The sequence below is a fragment of the Hordeum vulgare genome, chromosome 1H (genome assembly GCF_904849725.1).
Source record: "Hordeum vulgare subsp. vulgare chromosome 1H, MorexV3_pseudomolecules_assembly, whole genome shotgun sequence".
In the NCBI taxonomy this organism is placed as follows: Eukaryota; Viridiplantae; Streptophyta; class Magnoliopsida; order Poales; family Poaceae; genus Hordeum; species Hordeum vulgare.
In genome coordinates this window covers 494,008,147-494,025,488 of record NC_058518.1, presented here as the reverse complement: position 1 = coordinate 494,025,488, position 17,342 = coordinate 494,008,147, and the positions used below count along the sequence as shown (strand labels likewise).

At 46.8% G+C, this 17,342-nt stretch overlaps 1 protein-coding gene across 1 annotated transcript; it reads right to left on the bottom strand.

Annotated features, from left to right (window-relative positions):
* Nucleotides 1-3,706: 3,706 nt before the first annotated feature.
* Nucleotides 3,707-8,966, bottom strand: LOC123449357. The gene is made up of 2 exons (XM_045126562.1): nt 6,019-8,966; nt 3,707-5,934 (listed from the first exon to the last, which is right to left on the bottom strand). The coding sequence occupies exon 1, from the start codon at nt 8,884-8,886 to the stop codon at nt 7,972-7,974; it is 915 nt and encodes a 304-aa protein (XP_044982497.1). The 5' UTR covers nt 8,887-8,966; the 3' UTR covers nt 3,707-5,934; nt 6,019-7,971.
* Nucleotides 8,967-17,342: the final 8,376 nt, after the last annotated feature.

The window sequence follows — 17,342 nt, the reverse complement described above, 5'->3', positions numbered from 1 at the left end:
GTAGTAACTTGTGCTTCCAGGTAAATTAATTTATGCTTCTGCGGAGGGTGTGCTTCACTTTTTGAGAATGCATGGTTGGAGCTTACATGTGAGAAACACAATTGTGTTTCACGCAGAAGTAAAATAACAAGGGCAGAAAACCCAAAAGATTGGAAAACTGGAATAACTAAAAAAAAACAGGAGAAAATATCTAGAGGCTGAAAAATCAGCAGAAAAAACATAAAGCAAAAATCATGCTTCATTTTTTATGAAGCACAACTGTGCTTCGCATGAGAGCATATCCGTCCATCGTTTTTCGGAAGAACAAAATCGTAAATGCCCTTCATGTGAAGCATAACCATGCTTTTTGCATGAGGGTAGTTCCTACAAAGAATCGGCCTAATGACCTATGCAATGTCGAAGCCATCCATTAATTGTAATGGAGCAAAGTTTTCGTCCGAAATATGAGTTACCATCCCTTGATCATTTATAGTACCCAAAACATACGACTGCATTTTCCAACTAAAATGAAAATTGACAACCAAAATTGCATTGTACACACACATAAAGCGCATGTAAATAAAAAAAGACTAGAAAAGGAGGCAAAGTCCAAAAAGAAAAAAATCATGAAAATAATATGCTCTCGCAAGTGCGCCAGCGCGTTGTTAAAAAAGGCTATCACTTTAAAAAAAATTGGGGTGGACCTACGGGTCACTCTGCGCACGGAAGTGCTCCAGCGGCTTTAGGTGGTGTGTCCTATCGCCGCCACATGTTGCATGCTAAACGCTTCCCATCAGGGGTATTTTTTGCTTTTTGCTTTTCCTTTGTTTTCAATTGTTCCTTGGTTTTTGTGCGTCGGCGCGTTGTGCTTTTGCGGGAAGCATCGTTGTGCTTCATCCCCATCGGAACACAAGTATACTTCACACGGGGGAGCAGATGTGTGCTTCACGCGGGAGCATAGTTTTGTTTCCTCACGGAGCACGATTTACGCCCGCGGGGGTGGGGTGGAGGGGTAGTTTACGTTGAAAACACAGTTGTGCTCCACTCCACGGGAGCACTAAGTATGCTTTTTCGCAGAATAAAGTTGCGTCTCTTTTTGTGGAGACACGAGTTAGTCCTAGTTGAAGGCGCAATTTAGTTCACAAAAGCACAAGTTACTATACTAGTTGAGACACATATTTGAATAAAAAAAGTTTGTCAAAACTTATCAACATGTAATCTATTTTCGAAAATCTCGACACGAGAAACACAATAATGTAAATTGCTCATGATTTGAACGCATGATTTAAGAGATAAATTGTTCTGGGAAAATGAATCTATGTGAAAAAACAAACCGACATCCTCTCATCCTACCAAGACACAAGTGGCGAGCATCACTAGCAGAGCCCTCAAATCCTTAAATCCTCAAACCAGTTTAAGGGTTGAAAATTGTTATTTTTTGGCAGTTTTAAGGGTTGAAAAACAGGGGCAAAGAATAGAACCCTCAAACACAACTCCAACACTTAAAACTATCATTCCGTTATAAGGGTTGAGTTTGAGGATTCTAGTCTTTGCCGCAACTCCAACACTTAAAACTATCATTTGACATATCACAATTATCACTAGAAAAACACAATCAACCTTCAAACAAACACGGAAATGAAAATTATTGATGCATAGTTTAATAGTTTATATCACAAAATCATCATCTTCCCCCTCTCATCGGCACCATCACCAAAAAGTTGCACCCCGACGCCATCTCCTAGACCACTTCCGCATCCATCAAGCACCTCCATTGTCACCGGCGGTGGAGTCATCCACACCGCCATCGCCACCACCACTGATCAGAGTGTCCCCTCGAAGAGTAGAGGACGCACCACGCCATCGCCACCACGCCGCCTCTTGGCGCCGACGTGGGTGGCGGCCACCACCGACACCACCTGTGCCTGGCTCGGGACGGTCGGCTGTTGGGTCGGCGCGGGCGTCGCCGTGGCCGGGGGCGGGGCGACGGGCGGAGGGAGGAGGCGGGCTGGGCGAGGGAGGAGGCGGGCGGGGCCTCCATGGTGCGCGGCGGTCGACGACAGCGAAGAGGTGGGCGGCGGGAGGCGGGGACGCAGGGAAATTTCCCTCACGCGCGTTGACGGGGAGGAGTGCGGGCTGGGGGTGGTTCCCCTCTCCAATCCTCACTTTTAGAGATTGGGAGGGCAACCCGGGGTCCAATCCTCAAATTTTTTTAGGGGTTTAGGGGTTCTATTCTTTGCCTTTCTTCGTTTCAACACATAAAAACCGGTTAATTTTGAGGATTTAAGGATACTACTAGTGATGCTCTAACATTTGTAAGGGGCGTCTTTTAAATAGTAACTTCGTCAAACCCTCTCAATTATGCCAAATCCTAACAAAATAATTTCATGTCAAAAAAATCATTACAAAATAATTTAGGCACCTCAAATTTTTATTTTTGGCAACCATAATGTCAATAGCAATGATAATCACAAGACATTTGAAGAAACTCTAGATGCAATTGTAGACGTTCTAAATACTCAGGCATCCAGACCAAATGTGCGTGGGTGAGCGCAACTTCTCCTTCAACATTGAAGACGCCAAAGAATAAGACCTAACTTTAGACCTATGATAGATATGACCTTGGGCATTCCATCGAGATCGGCCACCAAATATCTCCAGCGACTAAGTTTAAATATCACCCAATCCCCATATCGTACTAATTGATGTCTATAATTCTAGTCAAGCAAGATTATGATTGTTACTAGCATCGTGTGGGGCTGAACTTGGGTAAAATTGTATATGCGTCTATCTGATAACTTGAGGTTATGTCTCACTGCCACACAAATCAACATATGTTACTTTATCGAAATCCACATACATTACTTTACTGATGTTCAAGTACCTTGCAAAATACCGTTGATAGCTAGCACCAGCATATCACATCGGATCTGCCAAGACAAAAATCCACAACAAAAAGGCATCGTCAAAACAAATGATGGAAGAGGATACAACATATGAGTGATGCAACTACCGTCTGGAAAGATCGAACCAGACGGTGAAGCCATGAAGCCACAATATCCGTCGACCGCCGATCAAACACTACCCTCTGTCGGAACTAAAAAGGATACCCGCTCAACCTGAACAACGAACTCTTTGCGGAATGCAACTACACAAACAACTACGGTCACACTAGAAGAAGAGATGGTGTGGGCGGTGAGCCGATGCTCGGGCCTTCCCAGATCACCCTACATGCATAAACTTTAAAGAATGGTACATTTGACATATATGATTCAAGTGATCATACAACATGCTTAACAAATCAATGATGCTTATCCAAAAGATCACTTCGCCCTATTGGTCACGCAAGGAGGCAAAATATTACTATTTGCTTTTGTCAGATAGAGTGACTTGATATGCAACACCATTGGCATGCATCACTCAAAACTGTATGTTAAGTTCCATGAAAACCAGGCACGTACGTGATGGTCAAGCTACAAAATAATTAATAATACCTCTGTATCAAAATATAAAACATTTGTTGGGGGTAAACTGGTACGGAGTGTAAACATCTAGCGATCATAGTACAGATAACAGGCGTACTAGCAGGCAGAGGCGCGTCCGCGCCCATAGGCAAGCCCGTGTAAAAAATTTATTAAGGAAAAGCCTTGCAATATTTTATTTGTGAGTCCATGAGATAGCCTGGTGTATATAGTTTTGGTGTACTGCATCTACTGACCCCGAATTGTATCCATGAGGCACTTACTATAAATTAACCTTGATCAATAAAGTAAGATATTTTCTCAAACAAAGTGTAGCTTATCTTCTTGCTGTTATGAGTTCTAGAGCATGGAAGTACTATGTATAGTAAGTCAGACGTAGTTGTGACTTTTTTTAGAAAAGGTAGAAAAAGTAGTGGTTTGCATTATGTATCCATGGTGGCCTTGTGGCATGATTGTTGAAGAAATCTAGATGGCCTTTTGCTTTCATGCGACATAACTGTCCGTCTAGCTCCCCTGGTGTCGCTCGTGCTCATAGTCAGCCATAGCTTGCCTTGAATACATCTTTGTCAGTCGTCATCACCAAGGGCTAATTGCAGAGACTGAAGAAAAAAATCCACAACTTTTCACATGCTCCCGTCAATTATAGGTTGTTCAAGAAGCTGAGGCCAAGAACGCAGCTGAATAAAACAATGATGTAATTAACAAATATATTTGGTATAAAGCATGGTAGTACTGCCATTCTGAAAAGGAAATGTTATACATTCCAAATTTCTGCCATTAAACAGGGGGCGCGTTTCCTCCTTTTCAAAAAATAACAGGGGGCGCAATTTTTTGTTGAAGAAATGACCCCAGCTGAACAAATTATTGTAAGCAGATCTATAACAATGGGACAATGCAGTATATGCCTTGTACAATTTGAAATAAAGAGGCACTACAATATTAATCATCTTCCTTACAAAAGGCATTAAGCTCAGATACACTATCTTCTTTGAAATTAGATATGCATTTTTTGCTCACTGGAATAAACTTTTCTGCCACTTGGTGGAGTAAAGGCAGAGAAAGTACCACTCTAATAAATCTACCACAATCTCACATGGGCAAGTCTGTATCACGTACTCCCTCCGTCCCAAAAAATTTGTCTTAGATTTGTCTAGATATGAATGTATCTAGTCAAGTTTTTGTATTTAGATACATCCATTTATAGACAAACCTAAGAGTGCAATATAATCAAAGCAATCTCCATATGTGAATTAAATTAGCCAAATCAACGTTATGCTATATTGTTGAGAAACTGAGGAATAGATACACTCGGTGGCAGATCCCTGACGCTTCACCAGAGGTATAGTTACAGGGCGCGACATTGGAGCCTGCCAGGGCGGTTGAGTGCACTGAAGCCATGAAGTGCACGACCATGGCGTTGGACAATATGCCCATCTCTAGCCCACATAGAAATTTGAACCATGAGAAAATGCTAAAAATAATAATCTAACTTCTCCCGCCTTTTGCCGTAATTAAACCTATATTGTGAACAGATGAACACACATGATCTAGCAGACCAACCCCAAACACTTATAAAGCATGACTACATGGATGATCAATCTTCAACAAACTGGAATGGAACTATCAAATGAAAAACAAAACTCTATCGAATCTAGCTAAAGTTTTCCTAGTTAATGACTCCAAGAGACCAAGTTCAGGTTAACAAACAACAAATAGGAAATAGTCAAGAACATAATTCTATATATGCTAGAATACTTAAAGAATTAAAATCATGATGCATTAATTTGCAAGATTCCAAACTTGACAAAATTAAAGCTTACCTTCTGCGTTACTGGTTCTGAGTGGAAGTATGGAGGAAGTGTACACACGACAATGGACAGGAAACAGAGTAGGTGCAGCGATACATGTTTATATCAAAACAGTAGCTTTATCTTAAATCACATGGCGACCACTTGAAAAATAGACTCAAGATCATTAAAATCATAAGGTGAAGATCTAGAACTATTTGCAGGAATTAAATCAAATAACCATATATAAAAGACCAAAATCTTAGAAGCATACAGTACACACGTTGACTGTGAGCATCGCCATGCGACAGGGATGGATTAATAATGTTAACTTCAGCTGCATTTGGTAGAACAATATCCACCTTGACCGTCAGCACAACAGGTTTCTGCCGTCGCCAACATGACCATGCTAACAACATAAGAAGGATATTGATATAGATTGACATGAGGTACCATCAGACAATTATTGTTATCATGGATCGGTACTCTGTTTCCTTTCTGGTGTTTTTTTTGTAAAATTCCAGTTCCTCGAGCACAGAACAACATATCATGAAGCAACATCTGAACCAAACTCTTATAGGTATCAAAACATATAAATTTAGATTTACCAAAATTACTTCTAATCTAAAGAGTTCCACCGGCTTTAAGCACTGACATACCAACTGAATTGGTGGATTACCATCAACCTGCAAGCATTTTGTACGGAGAAAATCAAGATAAATACAATATAAAGCACCAGGCTAAGCAGAGAGAGAGAGAGAGAGAAACACCGCATCATATAGTCAGCGGTCAACACATGTAACATGTAGTAGAACGCCGACAAACAAAGATATGATTGGCTTCTCTACCCAGAGCGTGATCCCTCCATCGATACATCAAATGTGTTTGCATCAAGAGGATATGCATTAGTTCATCCATGAGTACACAAAAATCAGCCTAGCTCATAGATGGCTTTCAGGTACACAATATGTCTGCATCCAGAGGATATGTAAGAGACTGGAGATCATAAAATAGGAGATCATAACGGCAATCATATTTCCAGTGAGCCCAATAGACCAAGCACACCAGTTGCTACATGACTTTGTGCAAGCTACATGACTGCTTAGATGAGATTCAACACATAAACCATGTAAGTTAAGAAGATATCACCGTAACCTTGAACTATCCTCAGTTCCAATGATAGCAAGGCATCATTTGTTAATAGATTGGTAACCTTCTGGACAATTATGAATTTATGATATAACTAATCTGAAGGAAATCACATGACACAGAAAAAGGTAGTATAATCCAAACTATTAACATAGCAGCAACAATATGTGGATGATTCAGAAGTTCATAGGAAGATGGGAAAATTGTCAGTCTATTTCCCGAGGATTACATGATGATGATAATCAAATTACTCACATATATAAAATTATCACATAAGAGTATCAGGTATCCAAACATCAAGCATTAAAAGGAGACCAAAAATCCAATCGTATCGAGATAGTAGAAGCAATCGCAAATGTTTTTTAGGGGAAAAGGCATCATTGACTGATTCACACACGACCTCTGTTGCCGCTGCTGTAGTCAGCCGCATAGGAAGAACGTGTTATCCATGCCACCCCGCTCTGGACTATGTGTGCACTCCAAATGCAATCCCGCTCTTCCTGCCCATGGCCATGGTGGCACTGTAGGCTGACGTTGCAAGAGGCCTCGACCCGCCTGCCAAACTGAGAGGAGGGGCAAAAAATGGATCAGATCAACATAAGAAGGGAGGAAAAGATGTGCCCACACCAATCCCCAGGAAGGCCGCGGTCGCGCCGCCGCCGCCGATGGACAGCTCCGGCTGCACTCGCTCCTGCGCCCCGTGGCTTCGGCCCAAACCACACCCCCAAATCGGTTTCTCTCCGCCCTGGCGCTACAGCCCCATCAACTTAACCATTGCGCACGCGCACCAGGAGAATCTGCCGCTGCCATTACGCAGCAGCAGAGCAGAAGAGGACGCCGCGACGGCGTCGCCACCGACATGATTGTGTTGTGTGCCGCCGCCTTGGTCATCCATTCATGTACGGAGAAGAGATAGAGGATAGGGAAAATATATGTGGCTCCGTGGTGGGGCGGGGAGGGCTAGGGTGACAGCCAGCGGCGACGGACTGGCGGTGCTGGCAGCGAAGGATCGACACGATTCCCTTTCTCTCCGTCTCTCTCGTTGCTTCTCTCTAATCCCCTGCGAGAAAAATACGGAGCAGGCCAAAGAAAGAGGTGGGTAGCGGGATAGGTCTGGACTCTTCGTTGGCTTCAGCGGTAATTCATCAGGGGCAGTAAAATAAAAGCTAATAATTAGAAAAATGATGCCAACACGTGGCAGGCAGAAGGACCAACTACTCAAATCACTGGGATTGCACGGGAGGGGCCGTAGCTTAGCAGCTATAATATATTGTTATACTAGATCACAAAAACACGCTAGTAACACTTTTTGTTTAGATTACATGATGAATTAATCAGAGTTATGAATCGTACCAAAATTAAGTTCCACAATTTATATTCCAGGTTGGAGTTATGAATTGTATTGCACCAAAATCAAGTTCCACAATTTATATTCCAAGTTGGAGTTCTGCTATTTATCCAACAACAAAGTTAACTGCTGATAAACGGCTGAATCGACAGCTACGCCTGTCTTTGAGAACAGTACTGTATTAGCTAGCTAGCTGAATCCCGATTAATCTTTTGAAAGTAGTAATTCAGAGAGTACTGGGTTGATCTGGCACTGCCAGGCGCTTCTTGATCCGGCGGAGGAGAGGTGGGATCTGGGGTCCCTTGAGGCGCGGAGCCCCGGCGAAGGCGCGGCGGATGGTGATCTTGGGCCGCCTGACGATCCCGGCTGCCGCGTCGGCCGCCTGACGCTGGCGGCGGCGCTCGGCCATGGCGTCCGCCCGCTCCAGCACATACTTCGTCTCTCCGTCCGGCTCCTGGAACACCATGCGAGCGGGGACGAACTGGATGGGCTTGTTGTAGTCGGGCCTGGGGCGCGGCGCGTCGGAGTCGGAGTCGGCCTCGGGCTCGGAGAACGCGCAGTAGATGACGATCTCGTCGTCGTCGCTGATCTGGGACGTGCTCTCGCCGCGGGCCTGAGAGTTGCCGCCCACCTCCATGGGGCCGCCGGCCTGAGAGTTGCCGCCCACCTCCATGGCGTCGCCGGCCTGAGAGTTGCCGCCCACCTCCATGGGGCCGCCGGCCTGAGAGTTGCCGCCCACCTCCATGGCGTCGCCGGCCTGAGAGTTGCCGCCCACCTCCATGGGGCCGCCGGCCTGAGAGTTGCCGCCCACCTCCATGGCGTCGCCGGCCTGAGAGTTGCCGCCCACCTCCATGGGGCCGCCGGCCTGAGAGTTGCCGCCCACCTCCATGGCGTCGCCGGCCTGAGAGTTGCCGCCCACCTCCATGGGGCCGCCGGCCTGAGAGTTGCCGCCCACCTCCATGGCGTCGCCGGCCTGAGAGTTGCCGCCCACCTCCATGGGGCCGCCGGCCTGAGAGTTGCCGCCCACCTCCATGGCGTCGCCGGCCTGAGAGTTGCCGCCCACCTCCATGACGCCGCCGGCCTGAGAGTTGCCGCCCACCTCCATGACGCCGCCGGCCTGAGAGTTGCCGCCCACCTCCATGACGCCGCCGGCTAGGGTTAATTTGGGACGTCGGTGCGGTTCGAGGATTGGGGAAAGAGGACGGCCGGGAACCGTATTTATTTCCGAAACATCCTTCTTTACATAAACCGATTCCAGGAGGGACCCTTTTCTTTGCCAAATTGCTCTTTTTTTTTTGAGAGAACACGGCACTTTATTGATCACAGCAAATCATTACATAAGGTTTTCTGGATACAATCCGGGACAGAATTCCTAAAGATAGTAGAAACAAAAAGCTCCGCCGAGCGAGCTAGAACATGTGCCGCTTCATTACATTGACGTAGAGCATGCTTGAAGGAAGCATCGGTGAATCACCACACCCACCATGCTACGATCCAGCTCCGATGACTCCAAACGCTGGACCAAAGAGAGGCAGTCCGAGACCACCAGGATCCTGTCAAAACCTTCCTCAGAAGCAAGGGAGACTGCACGGCGACAAGCCAGTGCTTCAGCAATTTCTGGTGTCGTAACCTCGTCGTGTAGTTCACTGCAAGCCAGTAAACACTCTCCGGTGTGGTTCCTGATCACGACGCCTGCTCCCATCCGACGAGAAGAGGCAAACAGAGCAGCATCGACATTAACACAGATCGTACCTTCGGGCGGCGGAGACCAACGCGCTCTAGAAAGATTAGACTCACGCCTTGTAGAAGGCATTGGATCAAGAATATGCTGCTCTATCATTTCGACATAAGATTTGATCTGTATGGCAACTGACTTTGGATGTTGCATCTGTTCTCCATTCCTTACTCCATTACGAGTCAGCCAGATATGCCAAATTGTCATTGCTAAAACTATACATTCCTTCTCGGTGGATCTTGAGATGAAATCAAAGACCCAGCTTTTTGGGCAGGTGAACAACCTCCGACGCAAGTGAATACCATACGTTGGTTTGAGCTCCTCCCATACTTCTTTTGCAAACTGGCAGAAAAGAAATGTATGCTCAGCTGATTCAGCTCGGTTGCAGAAGACACAGGCCATAGACGCTGGTATATGTCGCCTACACAGTTGAACTCCTGTTGGCAAACAGTCATGCGCTAGGCGCCATAGATTAATCTTCATCTTGCCAGGAGCTTTAATAGCCCAAAGTTTTTTCCAAAGGTGGCCATCATGTTCAGCATTAGAGCTCGTTCCTCCATCTGATTTGCTTCGGTCCACAAAGAACTTCTCTGACCGAGCTAGATGGTAGGCTGACCTGACTGAATAAGTAGCCAATTTGGTAAAGGGCCAGGAGACAAAGTCTTCTCCTTCACGCCGGCTGATTGGAATTTGTAAAACCTGGTTGGCCACTTCTTCTTCAAAAGTTGAGCGGACTACATCCACGTCCCACGCACTATGAGAATCATTAAGCAAGAAGTTCACAGTAGCACCTGCCGGGATTGGTGTCAGAAGACGAAAGGAACCAGGCCGGAACTTAGGAATCCAATTATCAGCCAACACCTTGATTCTTGTACCATCACCAACACTCCATCGGACCCCCTGTTTCACCAGTTGCATGCCATGACAAATGCTCCGCCACGTGAATGAAGAGGAGCGGGGTGTAGGAGCGTCCCAGAAGTCACATTCCGGGTAGTATCTTCCTTTTAGCACACGTGCACACAAAGACGAAGGATCCGTGAGTAATCGCCAACACTGGCGGCCGAGCATTGCTTGGTTAAAAAGAACCAAATCGCGAAAACCCATGCCACCAAGTGCTTTCGGAGTAGAGAGCCACTCCCAACTCTTCCAGTGCATCTTCTTCTTTCCTGCCTCAAAACCCCACCAATGATCAACCATTGCTTTGCGTAGAGAGTCACACGTTGAGACAGGGATTTGGAAGCAACTCATGATATACGTCGGTATAGACTGAATAACAGATTTCAGCAAAGTCTCCTTCCCCGACCTTGACATGGGTTCAGACCAACCATTCATGTGTTTCCAAGCTCTATCCACAATGGAGCGAAAAGAACCGGTGGGTGACCTGCCAATACCCGTAGGCATTCCCAGGTATGTATCCTGCAGGGCTTCATTGGATACACCCAGGCGGTTCATCACCTCCACTTTAACTTGATTGTCGCACTGGAGTCCAAAGAAAATAGAAGATTTATCAATATTTACCTTCTGACCGGACCCCTGACAATAAGCAAGCAACGTCTCCTTTAAAGCATCCACACTTCTCAAATCACTCCGTGCAAAGAAAATGCTATCGTCTGCGAAGAGGAGATGGGAAATAGGTGGACCAGCGCGGCCGTTGCGAACTCCTATCGGTGGTGCAATCCGAGGGATGCGACTATGCGAGATGCTGTGAAGGGGTGACAATTTTTTTTGTTTTGACCTTTTTCCTAACAAATTTCAGATTTGACTTTACTTTTAAAAAAATCGAATCTAAACTCTGTTGATGACCCAACATTCCTGACGTCTGGTTTATATGGAAGATGTCAAGGTTCCTGGTGTTTGGTACGGGTTGGCATGACCGGTTGACCCGTAGAGTATCTGACGTGGTTTGATACCACATGTCACGGTTCCTGATGTCTGGTCCTGGACCAGACGCTAAGGACCCTGATGTCTTTGACGTGGCTTGGTACCAGACGCCTGAGGTCTAGTACCAAACGCCAAAAACATTGGCATCTGGATGACGTGGCACATATTATCAAAAAATATTTATGTGATCTGCTAGGACAAGATGCCAAGGTCCCTGGCGTTCGGTATCAAGGCGTCTGACCCTTTGTCACGTGAGAGACTCAATGGGTTAGCCGGTCATGCCAGTCCATACCAGACGCTAAGAACCTTGGCATCTTGCATGCAAACCAAACGTTAGGAATATTGACGTCATAAAAAAGTCAGATTCAAAAAAAGTAAAGTTAATTTTGGAATTTGTTAGGATAAAAAGTCAAAACGAAAAATTATTCGTGAAGGGGTGCCAACCAGACTGGAACTTTAACCGAGCATTTAGATCTTTGAGCAACATGGGTCATGCGGCAAACCCAAATACAACATGGCTCATGTTGTGAAACACTCATCTTTGCAAATATCCAAACACAACATTAGCTATTTTGTAAACCATTGAGCACACATTCGTCAACTGCATCGGATGATTATCATACATATCTTTGCAAAAGTTTGTTTGATCGACACGTAGCATGATCCTAAAAATTTGATACATGGTTTGTCATGAAAAATAACTTATACTACTAAATTGTAAAAATATACACACACAGGCTGGGAGGCCCCTCTACGCGCAATGCCACCGCGTGCTGCTCCTCCGAAGGGAGGGGGGCGTGTGGCGGACCCGTTGCTTCGTCTGACGGAGGACTTCGTCGTCGTCCCTGTATCTATTGAGATGCAAAATGAACTTGATCTGCTCTCCACCAATTGTGCGGTGGCCTGGCTTGGTGGTGCGCGACAGAACGTCTCCTACCAGCATGTGGCCGCCGAGCTGGCAACAACCCTGGGTGCGCAGCTGGCCGACGTCGAGGTGGCCAGGCACTACCTCGAGCAGTTTTTCGTCTGCCCTGGCGGTATCCCGTGGACATCTTGTTGGGGCATAGTTTATGCCTAAGTAATTTTGGTGATTAATGACAGTACCGTAAAGGACTAACCGTGTGTGTTAAGGTTTCAGATAACACACGTCAACGGCGCAAGACTACTCGTCTCCTCATTCATGGAACGGAAGCACGGCGCTCTCTACGATTCTCTTTATTTTGAGTCATAGGAAAGTCGTACTATTAAGAGGGGAACCGTAGTGGAAAGGTTTGGGTGGAATCTATCTTTGCACGCGCACACTTCACATATTTTCCCTTACCTTCATCTTTGGAGCGCCCCCTGCCACTGCGTTTATTTCCTCCTTGCAAAAATTATCCCCAGCGGTAGTACCGCTGGCCCTAGCGGTAGTACCGCTGGAAAGCTAGCGGTAGTACCGCTGCAGCCAGCGGTAGTACCGCTGGCTGGCGGTAGTACCGTCTGCCTAGCGGTTGTTCGTGGACGAACCTTTTTGTGAAGACTTTCTTGGCGGTGGTAGTGCTTTTGCACTACCAGGAGCCCAGCGGTAGTACCGCTGGAGTGCCAGCGGTAGTACCGCTGCACCCAGTGGTAGTACCGCTAGGCAGCGGTAGTACCGCCCCTGGTCAGCGGTAGTACCGCTGGAGTGCCAGCGGTAGTACCGCTGGAGCCAGCGGTAGTACCGCTGAAGCTCGGGCAGAGAGTGGGAAAACGGTCTGATTTTCCCCCCCACTATATAAAGGGTTCTTCTAGCTGTGGAACCTTATCTCTTACCCTCCCAAGCTCCATTGTTGCATCCTAAGCTCAAAAGTGTCCGATCTCTCTCCCTAGCCAATCAAACTTGTTGATTCTTTAGAGATTGGTTGAGAAGGCCTAGATCCACACTTCCACCAAGAGAAAAGTTGATTCCCCCACCAATCCCTTGCGGACCTTGTTATTCTTGGGTGTTTGAGCATCCTAGATGCTTGAGGTCACCTCGAAGCCATAGTCCATTGTGGTGAAGCTTCGTGGTCTAGTTGGGAGCCTCCAAGCTTTGTGTGGAGTTGCCCCAACCTTGTTTGTAAAGGTTCGGTCGCCGCCTTCAAGGTCACCTATAGTGGAATCACGGTACCTTGCATCGTGCGAGGGCGTGAGGAGAATACGGTGGCCTTAGTGGCTTATTGGGGAGCATTGTGCCTCCATACCGCTTCAACGGAGACGTACTTCTTGTCAAAGGGAAGGAACTTCGGTAACACATCCTCGTCTCCATCGGTTCCACTTGTGGTTATCTCTAACCTTTACTTTGTGTATGCTTATGTTGTTAACTATATCTTACTTGACTTAATAGCTCTCGTTGTTAGCTCCATTAGGGTTCACCTCATTGTCCTAATATTTGTGAACCCATATGGTGTTTACCTTCACTTGCTAAGATTAATTAAAAAGTGGTCGTTGTCTATTCACCCCCCCCCCTAGTCAACCATATCGATCCTTTCAATTGGTATCAGAGCCACGTCTCTTTATTAAGGGTTTAACCACCTGAAGAGTATGGAAGGCGAAGAGGGAATTAACCATGGGCAACCCGAGGCCATGGACTTGACTGTTGGGGAACGTCGCATGGGAAACAAAAAAATTTCCTATGCGCACGAAGACCTATCATGGTGATGTCCATCTACGAGAGGGGATGAGTGATCTACGTACCCTTGTAGATCGTACAGCAGAAGCGTTAGTGAACGCGGTTGATGTAGTGGAACGTCCTCACTTCCCTCGATCCTCCCCGCGAACAATCCCGCGATCAGTCCCACGATCTAGTACCGAACGGATGGCACCTCCGCGTTCAGCACACGTACAGCTCGACGATGATCTCGGCCTTCTTGATCCAGCAAGAGAGACGGAGAGGTAGAAGAGTTCTCCGGCAGCGTGACGGCGCTTCGGAGGTTGGTGATGACCTTGTCTCAGCAGGGCTCCGCCCGAGCTCCGCAGAAACGCGATCTAGAGGAAAAACCGTGGAGGTATGTGGTCGGGCTGCCGTGGAAAAGTCGTCTCAAATCAGCCCTAAAACCTCCGTATATATAGGTGGGAGGGAGGGGACCTTGCCTTGGGGCTCAAGGGGGTCGGCCTAGTCCAAGGGGGAAGGCTCCCCCCCCAAACCGAGTTGGACTTGGTTTGGTGGGTGGGAGTCCTTCCTTCCCTTCCCACCTCCTCTTTTTTTTTCTCTTTGATTTTCTTTCCTAGGCGCATAGGGCCCTTTTGGGCTGTCCCACCAGCCCACTAAGGGCTGGTGTGCCACCCTCAAGGCCTATGGGCTTCCCCGGGGTGGGTTGCCCCCCCGGTGAACTCCCAGAACCCATTCGTCATTCCCGGTAACTCCGAAAACCTTCCAGCAATCAAATGAGGTCATCCTATATATCAATCTTCGTTTCCAGACCATTCCGGAAACCCTCGTGACGTCTGTGATCTCATCCGGGACTCCGAACAACATTCGGTAACCAACCATATAACTCAAATACGCATAAAACAACGTCGAACCGTAAGTGTGCAGACCCTGCGGGTTCGAGAACTATGTAGACATGACCCGAGAGACTCCTCGGTCAATATCCAATAGCGGGACCTGGATGCCCATATTGGATCCTACATATTCTACGAAGATCTTATCGTTTGAACCTCAGTGCCAAGGATTCATATAATCCCGTATGTCATTCCCTTTGTCCTTCGGTATGTTACTTGCCCGAGATTCGATCGTCAGTATCCGCATACCTATTTCAATCTCGTTTACCGGCAAGTCTCTTTACTCGTTCCGTAATACAAGATCCCGCAACTTACACTAAGTCACATTGCTTGCAAGGCTTGTTGGAAATATGCCCTAGAGGCAATAATAAATTAGTTATTATTATATTTCTTAGTTCATGATAATCGTTTATTATCCATGCTATAATTGTATTGATTGGAAACACAATACTTGTGTGGATACATAGACAAAATAGTGTCCCTAGTAAGCCTCTAGTTGACTAGCTCGTTGATCAAAGATGGTCAAGGTTTCCTGGCCATAGGCAAGTGTTGTCACTTGATAACGGGATCACATCATTAGGAGAATCATGTGATGGACTAGACCCAAACTAATAGACGTAGCATGTTGATCGTGTCATTTTGTTGCTACTGTTTTCTGCATGTCAAGTATTTATTCCTATGACCATGAGATCATATAACTCACTGACACCGGAGGAATGCTTTGTGTGTATCAAACGTCGCAACGTAACTGGGTGACTATAAAGATGCTCTACAGGTATCTCCGAAGGTGTTAGTTGAGTTAGTATGGATCAAGACTGGGATTTGTCACTCCGTGTGAACGGAGAGGTATCTCGGGGCCCACTCGGTAATACAACATCACACACAAGCCTTGCAAGCAATGTAACTTAGTGTAAGTTGCGGGATCTTGTATTACGGAACGAGTAAAGAGACTTGCCGGTAAACGAGATTGAAATAGGTATGCGGATACTGACGATCGAATCTCGGGCAAGTAACATACCGAAGGACAAAGGGAATGACATACGGGATTATATGAATCCTTGGCACTGAGGTTCAAATGATAAGATCTTCGTAGAATATGTAGGATCCAATATGGGCATCCAGGTCCCGCTATTGGATATTGACCGAGGAGTCTCTCGGGTCATGTCTACATAGTTCTCGAACCCGCAGGGTCTGCACACTTAAGGTTCGACGTTGTTTTATGCGTATTTGAGTTATATGGTTGGTTACCGAATGTTGTTCGGAGTCCCGGATGAGATCAAGGACATCACGAGGGTTTCCGGAATGGTCCGGAAACGAAGATTGATATATAGGATGACCTCATTTGGTTACCGGAAAGTTTCCGGGCATTACCGGAAAAGTTTCGGGCTCATCGGTAGTGTACCGGGAGTGCCGGGAGGGGTGCCGGGGACCATCAGGAGGGGTATCACGCCCCAAGGGGTCTAATGGGCTATGGGAAGAGATAAACCAGCCCCTAGTGGGCTGGAATAAGTTCCCACTAAGGCCCATAAGGTTTGAGAAGGAAAAAACACAAGGTGGAAAGAGTTTCCAAGTGGGAAGGTGGAATCCTACTCCAAGTAGGATTGGAGTAGGACTCCTCCACCTCCAATTTCGGCCAAACCTTTAGGTTTTTAGGCTGCCTCCTCCCCTCCCTCCCTCCTATATATAGTGGGGTTTTAGGGCTGATTTGAGACAACTTTGCCACGGCAGCCCGACCACATATCTCCACGGTTTTACCTCTAGATCGCGTTTCTGCGGAGCTCGGGCGGAGCCCTGCTGAGACGAGATCATCACCAACCTCCGGAGCGCCGTCACGCTGCCGGAGAACTCATCTACCTCTCCGTCTCTCTTGCTGGATCAAGAAGGCCGAGATCATCGTCGAGCTGTACGTGTGCTGAACGCGGAGGTGTCGTCCGTTCGGCACTAGATCGTGGGACTGATCGCGGGATAGTTCGCGGGGCGGATTGAGGGACGTGAGGACGTTCCACTACATCAACCGCGTTCACTAACGCTTCTGCTGTACGGTCTACAAGGGTATGTAGATCACACATCCCCTCTCGTAGATGGACATCACCATGATAGGTCTTCGTGCGCGTAGGAAATTTTTTGTTTCCCATGCGACGTTCCCCAACAGTGGCATCATGAGCTAGGTTCATGCGTAGATGTCTTCTCGAGTAGAACACAAAAGTCTTTGTGGGCGGTGATGTGCGTTTTGCTTCCCTCCTTAGTCTTTTCTTGATTCCGCGGTATTGTTGGATTGAAGCGGCTTGGACCGACATTACTCGTACGCTTACGAGAGACTGGTTTCATCGTTACGAGTAACTCCGTTGCTCAAAGATGACTGGCAAGTGTCGGTTTCTCCAACTTTAGTTGAATCGGATTTGACCGAGGAGGTCCTTGGATGAGGTTAAATAGCAACTCATATATCTCCGTTGTGGTGTTTGCGCAAGTAAGATGCGATC